Here is an 11085-nt window from a genome sequence, read left to right on the forward strand (position 1 = left end):
CTGTAAATGATGCCATCCAGAGACATGTGGCCAATCCCTAATATTCAGAAAGTGACAAACAGGAAAGAGAGGAAATGTCATTTTGTTGGATTAATGTTTATAAAGCAAAGTATTAAGGTATGCACATAGATTCGATTGCTGAGTTCGTCGTCAAGCTATTTTGTGTTTTAAAGCATTTCAGTTCACCTCTACAGGTCTTAAAAGAGCTTTGAATAAATGATACTGGAAAAAGGGAGCCATTTAAGTTGAACAGAAATATGCTTTACTGTATCTTATCTGGCTTTATTAACTATCAGTGGAAGTGAAGTTTGCTTTTCATTTAATGTTTTATTGTTCACACAGAGATATACTTTGGAGAGTTAGATGCATGGCAGAGATAGCATAACCCAGGAAGGTGGAAAATTTTTCGTAAAGGTTTTTGTAAACATGAGAGAACTCAGAGTCAATCATACAAAGAACCAGGGAGAGCTAGGTTTGTATAATCCTGCAAAACAAAGAATGAAAAGGCTCTTGTCTGTAAATACATGTGGCGGGTGGGAGGAAAGAGAGGAGCTATTTATATTAAAGAACAATTCTTGGCACAAACCTGGTTAGATATACACTGCCTAGGATTGAATGTGAGCTGGGAATTAGAAAATTATATTGACATTGGAGCAATAAGATTACAGACCCTATGCCCTGGGTGTGTTCACCAAGGGTCTGGTTGCAGCGTCCTAACTGAGATTGGGCTCTGTGTCCATTTATACAACTATCAAGCATCTCTTTTGTGTGAAACAATACAGCATATTCTCCCCTACTCAGGTCAGCTATTGACTGAATGAAAAATGAATTTTTCAGTAATTTATAATGAATCCATTAATAAATAAGCTACTTAAAATGTACAAAACCTGGGTTGAATGAAATCTTTAAAAATCACTTCACTGTCCTGAACACTCTTAGGAAGGGAGTAATGGCCATTTCAGACTTTCTTTCTCCTGGAAAATAATTGAAGACTTATGCTTAGGCCAAATTTGCAGACACGAGGTTTTAATTAGACTGCTAGGGACTGTAGTATCTAATTGCTGTAATTATGCAGACTACAGCCTGAATTGTTTAGGGGTAGCACTGGCAGTCCTGGTGCTTCTTCAGCATGAGTGTTTCCCAGTAAGTGATGAAAAACTCACTGGTGAGGTAGATCTCGCTGGCAGGACTGCTTGGTCTGCAGAGAGCTTGTGAAGTCTCAACAATTGACTCGACAAGGCCCTGCGCAAGTGGCCAAACTGTGAAGTTAGCTCTGCTCAGAGCAGAGAGTTGGGCTAGAGATTTCCTGAGGTCCTTTGCTACCAAAACCTTTCAACATCCCCATCAAAGAGCAACTCTGTCACCTCAGTGAGGTTCAGGTAGGCACTGGGCCAAAAAGGAGCAGACCCAAGCTTAGAGGCAGGTGAAGTCAGGCAACAGCAGCTGTGTGGGATGAGACAGAGCTGTGCCCGGTGGGATGTGTGCAGAGCACAGGGCAGCCCTCTGCGATGGACCTCGGTGACGGCAGAGCCTGCAGGGGCAGTCCTCTCCCTCCCTCTCCATTCCACCTGCAACCAGCAGGGCTGTGGGTGGCACACTAAAGTGACTGGCTTATGAGAACATACCATTTTGGGCTCCCCGATACAAGGAAGACATTGATAAACTGGAGCGAGTACAGCAGAGGGCCATCAAGATGGTGATGGGCTGGAGCGCTTGCTCTGTGAGCTGGAGGAGCAGACCTTGTTCAGCCGGAAGAAGAGACAGCAGCAAGGTCTCTAATGGCAGCCTGCCAATACCTGCAAGGAGGTTGTCAAGAAAATGGAGCCAGGCTCTCCACAATGGTGAATGGCAGGAGGACAAGAGACAACAGGAATATGTCGAAACAGAAGAGGTTCAGAGTGGACAAAAGGAAAGCTTTTTCCCTGTGAGGACAGTCAGACAGTGGAGCAGGTTGCCCAGAGAAGCTGTACTGTCTCCATCCTTGGAGGTTTTCAAGCCCTAACTGGATAAAGCTGTGAGCAACCAGGTCTGACCTCAGAACCGATCCTACTTTATCAGGGGGGCTGAATTGGAGACCTTCTGAGGTTGCTTCCAACCTGAATTATTCTGGCCATTTGGTCAACTACTGCTCCTTGAAAGGCATCAGTTGTACCTCTGCCTTTGCTCTACTGCTCATGGACATAGCATGCTCTGGGGAACTCAGCCAAAATCCGAAGGGATTCACAAAGAACAAAGACCCAGAGAAGCAGGTTCCTAATTTCACACAACACTGCTCTCTCAAGTCCCATTCCCTAAGACATCAGCCAAATAATCTGTGTTGTTCTTCCAGTTTGAAGTTTTGTCCCTCAAGAAGACTAGGGTATATGATGTTCTGTCTCTCAGAAATACTTTAAGATTTCCCCGCCTTCAAACCTGCACCCATTTCCCCCAGCTATTTCAGGGACTGAAGTCACAGCTGCTCTGCCTTCATCCTTCCTCCACTTTCTGCTCGGTAGAAGCAAGTGCCTCTGCCTTCCCACACGCAGGGGATCCACCATCTGCCTGGGCAACAGCTGCACATTCATTCCTCTGAGGGCGATGGGAGGCTCCGGCTATGTTGAGAAGGAAAGGAAAACAGAATGCCTTCATTAGAAATGAGCTTTCAGTTCTGAAAAATAGTAGCCAAAGTTCATACTAACCTCTTAAGGAGAAAAACTCGTGAATTACAGCAGCTCTGGCTAACAGAAGGCCTGAGAAGGTGGGGAAGGATGTATGGGATGCATGCATGAGGACCAAGGGAGGAGGCAGATGAATAGGGGAAAGAGCATAGAAGGATATATGCTGGGGCTGCAAAAAATCAGTGGCAACCTGAGGTATGGAAAAGGGACCATTTACCTACTCCTTTATTTAAAGTCTAGAGAACTCATATATTTTCCTATGTAAAAATGGAACTTTTTTCTTTCAGCAAAATGTTAAGTAAGCTTTTTGGTGAATCACTGAAAAGACAAAGCAAGGTGATATTGGAGTAGGAGGAGGAGAGACCAAAAATCAAATACATCTTTAAAAAACCCCATTCAATCTAAGCTGGTGCTGAAAGATTAGGTTTTACATCTCCATGTTTGAACCGGTTAAGGTCTTTTAATCTATATAAACCTGCACTTCTTGCATTTGTAATGATTGGCTTGGGGATCCATCATAACAACGTAGCATTTGACCACTGTTTACTGCTGTGGGAATAACATTATTCAGTTGCAATTTCAATTCACTATACATATCTTTTAACTACTTACTGACAGGCATTATGGAAAATGAGACAATAATCTCTTCCTGAAAGCATCAGGTACTGACAACTGTCAGAGGTGAAATGCCAGATCAGCTGAATCAAAAGCCCATCCTGATACACGACTAAGTGCTTAATACCCCAGTGCTCCTGGTGAATAATGCCATTTGAACCAGGGCACCTGGCTTTTTAGCCTTAAATTGCTGGAGGTAAAAATTAAGTCAAAAGCCTTTGGCAGCAGTGTTGTATATGTATTTACAGGCTGTGTTTTTTTCTTCCTTCCAGGTCTTGGCTTTTGTTACTCAATTATAAGCGGCCCTACTAATGCAACAGTCCTTGCTGGTTCAGAAGCCCGCTTTAATTGCACTCTGTCAGTAGGATGGGTAATTCTCATTTGGCTGTCCAATGGAAATCCTGTCCTCACTGTCCTCAGTTCCCAAGGACCTATTGAAACGACAGACCGCTTCACCACTCAAAATTATACCAGTAGCAATGCGTTTACCTCAGAGCTGATCGTCCACAACACACGGCTGAGTGACTCTGGAAAAATTGAATGCAGCATCCAGCAACTTAGTGAGAGCAGCTTTGCATTTCTTTCTGTTCAAGGTGCGTATAGCCATTGATAGAAAGCTATTTTATTATATCACACTTAAAGGAATCCTCTGATGGATTGCCTGCAAAGGAGTACGTGCTCTCATTTACCATCCTTTGCCTCCTGTCCTCCTTGTCTTAATTTTACTGTCAAAGCAGGTTTCAGAGTGCCATTAACAAAGGTTTGAACTGCCCTTGTTTTTTACTGTTACATCTCTTATTCTTTACTGGATTTCATTTAAGTGCCTGAAGGCTGTATCAGGCCCACCAGCGGTCGTCAAAAATGATCTTTTGGATAGAAACAGCATGGATTACCCCATATGCACACCTTTGCACATGAACCTTCTGCTGTCTTTAGGGCAGACCTCCCTCCTGATTTCTGACTCAGGAGTCAGTCTGTATCCAGCTTATTTGAGTTTGATTTAAGAGCGTGTAGAAATAAAGCCCTTGAGACTCAAGGCAATACTCTTCATAATATGATTGCTGCTGCAAGCTACCATTTCCAAGGAACAAAAAGTTCCTGTGCGTCAAGCCCCTTCGTATGAGACCTCTTCCCCCTCTCTGAAGCATCAGTAGTGACAGAGTGCAGCCAGTAAAGCAAGATCTAACCGCCAGGCACTATGCGTTTTTCAAAGGGACGCTTCATGAAATAAGAACTTCTCATCATCTACCCGTATATCTTCCTTGATAAAATGCAAGTATACTTAAAATGTAGAGAGAAACACTGTTATTTCATTATGTTGTCCTTCAGCTGGAAATATATCAGGGTGGCTAGAAAGTACAATTTCCTGCTTTTTATTGGAAAGGTACTGAAAGCCAAGACTTGTGCTTTAGACATACTGGAAAATGTGCCCATGAAGTTCCAATATCTGCATGTTTATATCATGCATATGGTGTATCTGTGTTTTTAAATTCATATCTCAAGGGATAGCTAATTCTGAGTAGCAAGGTAAGATTTAAAACTATTAGCAGGAAAGCAATGCAGCCAAGTATTCTGAAGGAACAAAACATCTTTTCCCTCCTACAGTTAATGGATCTTTATTCATCAAAAATAACACCTTAACAGTAAAAGAGAACGAAACAATTGAAATTGTTTGTGAAGCCTTAGGATGGGCTCCAGCTCCAGACATTACCTGGATGACAAATGACTCTTTCATTGATAAGTCGAGGTATGTTACCCGGCAAAGTCAAGGATCTAATGACCTCCAAAATGCCCTGAGCATCCTAACTTTGACTCTGACGGACACTGAGATTTTGACTTGTTTAGCCAACATAGAAGCACTCCCTAACCCTCAGAATGCAACTGTAACTGTTATTTTTGTCAACTCTACTATAGGTAAGTGAATGTTTGTTGTACTTTGCCATTTTCTCAGAACTGTGCTTTTTGTTTTGCTTTGCTTAATTTGGAAAAGTCTTTTATTTGCAAATGAAATACTATGAGGAGTGCAAAGGTGATAGAATTAAGACCCAGTAGTCACAACGTGATACATAGGTAGGGTTGAATTCACATCTGTGAGAAGACTGGTACAAGTCTAATGAACCACAAAGTCCAGCTTAGGACTGAGGAAGACAAACGGAGCAGTACACCTGCCACTGACTCCGACTGTGGATTCACTGCTAAGAAAACTGGCCTTTGCTCCTTGACCAAGTAAACATCTAATGAATTTATATGTTAGTTATAATTCATTAGGCCTTGCCTGCCATATGAACATAATTTGTTAGACCTCATTTACTCAAAGAGAAACCCTCGGGTGAAATTGTTCTCCATAATATTCAATACCAGTTTTACCACTGACTTGGAAGAAAAACTCCTGGATTTTACTCCCAGTTTTCATAGACAACCCAGAATAGATTCCGTACTAGCATTTCAGACGCAAATATGAAGTTCTCCATATGACCTGAAATCAGATGTGATGGAGCGGTTGTAGTATGGTGGTAACATCCCCAGGGCTGCACTGAGGCTGGCACCTGATCGTAGATGGTAGCATTTATATGTAGGAACTTCTATACCACATACCTATCATCAATCTACTACAAAAACATCTTTGTATGTAGTGTATTCACTTGTTACAGAGCAAGAATCAGGGCGTCAAGAGAAGCTGCATATCATGGGCTTTATCCCAATCTCTGCTTAGATCAAACAGCCACTAGGCCTGCTTTCCTCTCCCTGGCACGGTCTTTTTCACATTACAGAGGAAGGTAAAATTTGTCCTGCAGCAACATATGTGGGATTCTTTGGATAGTGCATTTGGTTGCTTTTTATTGCCTTTTATTTAAGGAAATTCAAGGTCACTTTAATCCAAGCACGGAAGTTGAGCAAATCTCTCAAGAACAGTTAGATCTTTGATAACCCTAAATATTTCCACTAATGTTTACAGTATTTTTTATATTTATTATAAAAATAAATTCCATAATTTAATACATTCGCAGTATTAGGAGGTTTATCGTTAACAGTGTGATTTTATCTGACCTGTGCTGCCAGCGTGGAACAAAACAAGTGGGACTATCGCTACAGATCCATCTCATAATCTAACAGAAACCTATGAAAAATGTTTTACTTTTCCAAACTCTTACACAATAAGAGAAGTAAGAGGAATTATCTCCCTGTGTGTTAGCAGTGTTTAATGCAGACAAGGGAGACAATACCAGACAATTTGTCTGTTGGGACCAGTCAAGTGTCTCAACTGTAAGGTAGAGGAGTAGAAGAGTCTCAGGACAAACTAAACTTGAAGCACTAATTGCATGGCAGGGAGCTGAGGTTGCTGGATATAGGTACACTGCCACCTATGGTGACATAGTCCATCCTACACTGACATCCCTTTCGTTAGTCTTATCCTGTGGTATGGGAAATTGATAGATTATATGGAGGGTTTTTTTTTTGTAGTGGGCCTATGTATCCCTGGCTGTCTTCTGTACAGAGCGGGGTCTCAAATCTGTGTTTCTTTTCATGATGTGGTGAGCGTTGTGAACTTCTGTAATTATGCTGACAGCTTCTCTTGATGAACTGATTCTTCTTCTGTAATAGGTGAACAGAGATGTACAAAAGCGGATTGATGAGGGGTTTGGTATAGAAGTTTCGACATATAAACAACTGAGGAGGTTGAGTAACTGTACCTTTTATTTTAAGTATGAGTCATTATTAGCAAGCCTTTTTCAGAAGTACTTGCCTTGCAACGCAGTTGAAAAAGGTCATTTCACCATTCTTAATATGACTTTTTTTGTAGTCAGATTGCTCCTAATTACTGACTAAGCAAAATAGAACTTTCCTGAGGAAATTAATAAATTCCCCTGCCTACTCATTTGTGAAGTACTGAGGTATCCTCCCTCAGTTTCCATAGCTACTCACTGTAAATCAGAAGAGGAGAAAAACAGATGTCATGGAGCACAATTAGTGTATAATTAGTGATTGTATAGGACCATCATTCATTTCTCTTTGGAAAAATCATTGTGCAGCAGCAGACACTCAAAATCTGTCAGGGTATGAGAACACGAAGTCTTTAAGTTATTAGAATGAAATAAAGACACGGTGTTTACAACAGAGGAAGGTATATAATGTATATATCACACTTGAAATCTCAGAGCTTGTCTGACTTTTCATAAACAGATTCAGCCTTAGCTGGGTGTTGTCAGGAAAGAATACCACTAGCTTCAAACATCTAAGCAGTCCTTCCCACAACTACTGTAATATCAATTTCAGCCTTCACTTAAAAGCTTGAGGAATTGAATTCCTCCATGTTCCTCACAAGCAACAGCTGTCCATTCACAAGAACTGCATCCAAAAATCTGAGCCCTCTTCAGCCAGCCTGCAGAAGATGAAGATAGGGAATTGCCCTGAGCCTCATCTGCTTTTGCTTTTCAAGTTAGCCAGAAAGCTCCAAAGTGTCCAAGAAGTGATGTACAACTTTCTCCAGTCTCTCACATCTCCTTGGTCACCAGCATGTGCCAGGGAAAACCCCCTTTTCTGCAAATACTTTGCCCAAGTACATTTTTGGACAGCTTTGGGAGGAGGTAGAGGTCAGGACAGCAGCAAAGGATGGTCCCTATAGAATGAGGAGTGGCTCCATCCACACTGAGCACCTCGTGTAACCTGGTGTAGATTTACTAATGGGGCTAAAAGGGATTTAATGCCCTCATGCTTTAGTGTCCCTCTCTTGCACCCCTACCTGCGCGTTGAGCCGGCAGCTCCTGCATCCATACCTTCTGGTCACAGCTCCATTTTCTTTCTGGATCCTCCAAAATTGTGGAGAAACTGTAGTGCTGAAGTGCTGGGAGTGTTTGTGTTGTAGCCTGTCCTTCTTGCTTCAGCTCTGTGGATCCTCTTTTGGCATGTAACCTGAACCTGACAGGGAGCGAAATACCTTCATGTAGCAGCCAGCCTGGAGGTACGGGCCAGTGCAGGTGTGCTTAGCTCCTCCCTTCTCACTGAGGTTAAGCTTTCCCCTGTAGCTGAATAGCTGTGTTCTGTGTTTTAGGCATCTTGAAATCCCCGTGGCATGCTTTATGGAACAAAATAGGAAAAAATACAGATATTTGCTGCAGTACTTCTAGATAAAAATATCATGAACAAGTTTATCATCAATTGTAATCACAACTGATTACAGCCTACAGAAATAATTACTAGTTTGCAGGTTACTGAGTGCTTGTTTTCTCTAATAGTCAGAAGAAATTCAAAACATGCTGATTGAGCGTTAGGATTAGGGAAGACTGGAACAAATTACTTAATCATAATGACCTGAGCTTTGGAGAATGTAGAGTCCTAACAGACTTGATAGGAGGCTCTGGTCCTGTATCTTTGCAGTGTGAAACCCCAGGCAAATTTGTAGCAAGAAAGGATTTACTTCTTTATTCTCTGCCATAGGCAAACCAGCAGATACTCTGTTTCACACAAAAGGGGCACAACCCTGACACTGCACAGCTACCAGTCACCTGCGTGGCTGCGGTACCCTTTCCAGAGGCTGTCAGCTAAATGATGTGGCCATGCAGTCGTTAACTGGGACCTCTAATGAGGAAATGACAATCATAAACCCAGTGCAACAGAATGGGTTTTGTCAAGTTTGGATGTGTCTCGTACCTGTAATTTGGATTGGAAGTTTCTTTCTAAACAGCTGCCAAAATGACTTTTCAAAGGGTAGGCATATTAGAGATGCTTCTGACATATTTGGTCAAAACCAAAGGGCAGGATGATGTGACAACCAGAACTGACAACTTCCTCGTGCGTCCAGCTGCGTGAGAAATACAGGGTGGTTTTAAAATTCTATGCATTTGGGAGCTCTGTAGGAAAACTGGTCATAGTAACCAAGATTTCAGCAAGATACTGAATTATCTTGAAATCACCTCATGTAACTCTGTAGATTACAGCAAAGACAAAGGAATAAGTTAATGGCATGAGAACGTCAGCAGTGAGGATGGGTTAGTAGCTGCATATTCCCAAACGGTGCTACTCTTTACAGGTTTTGCTCTTTGTTGCTCTTTAAGAGAGTAACCGATGCCCTAGCAAGTCTGTCCCAAAATCAAACACCCGTTGAAATCTGTGAGAGAGATCCCAAGATGAGATTAATCAGAAAATCGTATGTGCAGGCTAGAGATCTCCACCTGTACCAGCCACCTAAGACTATCGCTGTGGTCTGTGGGGAGAAATGGACGCACCTTCAGAGCTGTTCATCTTACCCAAAGGGACACATATACACATTTGGCCAAATGAATTGTAACCCAGAATACCTGTTTTCTCTCCACTGACAAGAGCAGCTAAGCAAGACGCTTAATAACTGCAGTATAGACATCTAAATACCCCTCCTCAATCCCAAATGTCTCGAAAGGGTGTTGGGAGGCCTAGCACAGCTACAAAGTAAACTTTAGGTTGGAAGATTGCAAGGCTGTGTTTTTCAGGAAAGTAGCTGTAGGAAGAGTTATGATTGCAATAAAGAATTTGCATTTGGAAACATTTTAAATTCTTGGGCACCATCCATAAATACAGCATCTGTCTTTTGGAAAACACAGACTCCTTGCTAAGTAATCATCAAGCAGTTAATAGCTTCTCACAGAAAAGGTAAATATTCTGACGATGTTTTGAGGCTCTGATAGTACAATGTCTCTCCATTTAATTTAACAGAAAACGATTACAGTGAAGACAACAGAAGCACGTGGGTTATTGTACTTGCAGTTGTGCTTTCATTTGTTGGTATTATTCTTCTGATCATTATTATTGTGGTTGTTGTACGCTGCTGCTGCCCAAAGAAGAAAGGTAAGTGGACCTTCACAACTGGTCTATATGTTAAAAAGTATCTTCAGTCAGATAGAAATCTCCTAGTTGTGTCAGCTCTGGTGCTGTGCGAAGGCCTGCAAGCAAAAGCGTGAGCAGACAGGCCCTGCTCTTAACCGTGACCTGATTAGGATGCTCCTGACTTCCACCTTGCCATTTCTCTTATAAATTGGTTCCAAAGTGATCACTGTCAGCCATTCCCCTTAACTACAAGGGGCCCACGTTTTTCAGGAGTACGTTAACTTTCAATGACATTTAGTTCCTATGCTGAGGTTCTTTGTTGAAGCATACCTTCAGTGCCCAATTCCCTATTTCTGTGTGAGGTACTCCATAGGGACCTTGAACAATTTTATAAACAGGGAGGAGAGATGCCCCTGTGGTAGCAGGAACACAGTGCACACTAAGAGGAGCTCTATAGTAGGCCACATTTTAGTTTCCTGCATTTTAAACGCATTTTTTTTTTTTTCTTCTTCTTCTTTTTCAGGGTCTACATACCAAAATGAAATAAGGTAAGCAGGGTGAGGTGGGAGAATTTTTCCTTTTTACTGACTGCTTTCAGGCTGTTGCAGGATGGTGAGAAGGATGTGCTGGTTTCCACGCCCCACTGCCCAGCACCCCCCGGATGTGTGGGTGCTGCCCTCCCGTGTAACCTTGCCCATTCTGTATGCACAGCACGGGAAGGGGAGGCGGTGTGCAGGGAAGGGGAACTGGCCTTAGGGGTGAAAAGCGAGGGCTGCAGCTCGGAGCGGGTCATGAACACTATTCCCATGATAAACCGGGGTGAAAAGAATCAAAATCCTGCAAAATGCAACCTCTCTGGTTCAGTGGGCATGGAAATTACAAATGGGAAAATACGCTCCCACTTGAAGCTGACGGGCAAAGCAAAGACTTAAAGATTGCCTGTGCCCCCCGGCACCCTGGGGAAGGCAGGGGCAGGGGCAGGAGCCCCGGGGAGGGCAGGGGCAGAGGTCCTGGG

At 42.6% G+C, this 11085-nt stretch overlaps 1 protein-coding gene across 1 annotated transcript in view; it reads left to right on the forward strand.

The window, feature by feature from the left end:
* The window catches only part of IGSF5 (immunoglobulin superfamily member 5), a 40716-nt gene that overhangs the window by 4468 nt on the left and 25163 nt on the right, over positions 1-11085 (forward strand). Inside the window, exons 2-5 of the mRNA XM_009640917.1 lie at positions 3545-3865; positions 4878-5186; positions 9960-10091; positions 10594-10618. Coding sequence (XP_009639212.1) covers positions 3545-3865; positions 4878-5186; positions 9960-10091; positions 10594-10618 — 787 coding nt within the window. The remainder of the gene's footprint in view (positions 1-3544; positions 3866-4877; positions 5187-9959; positions 10092-10593; positions 10619-11085) is intronic.

Source organism: Egretta garzetta, unplaced genomic scaffold, assembly GCF_000687185.1.
Source record: "Egretta garzetta isolate BGI_Z169 unplaced genomic scaffold, ASM68718v1 scaffold45, whole genome shotgun sequence".
Classification (NCBI taxonomy): Eukaryota; Metazoa; Chordata; class Aves; order Pelecaniformes; family Ardeidae; genus Egretta; species Egretta garzetta.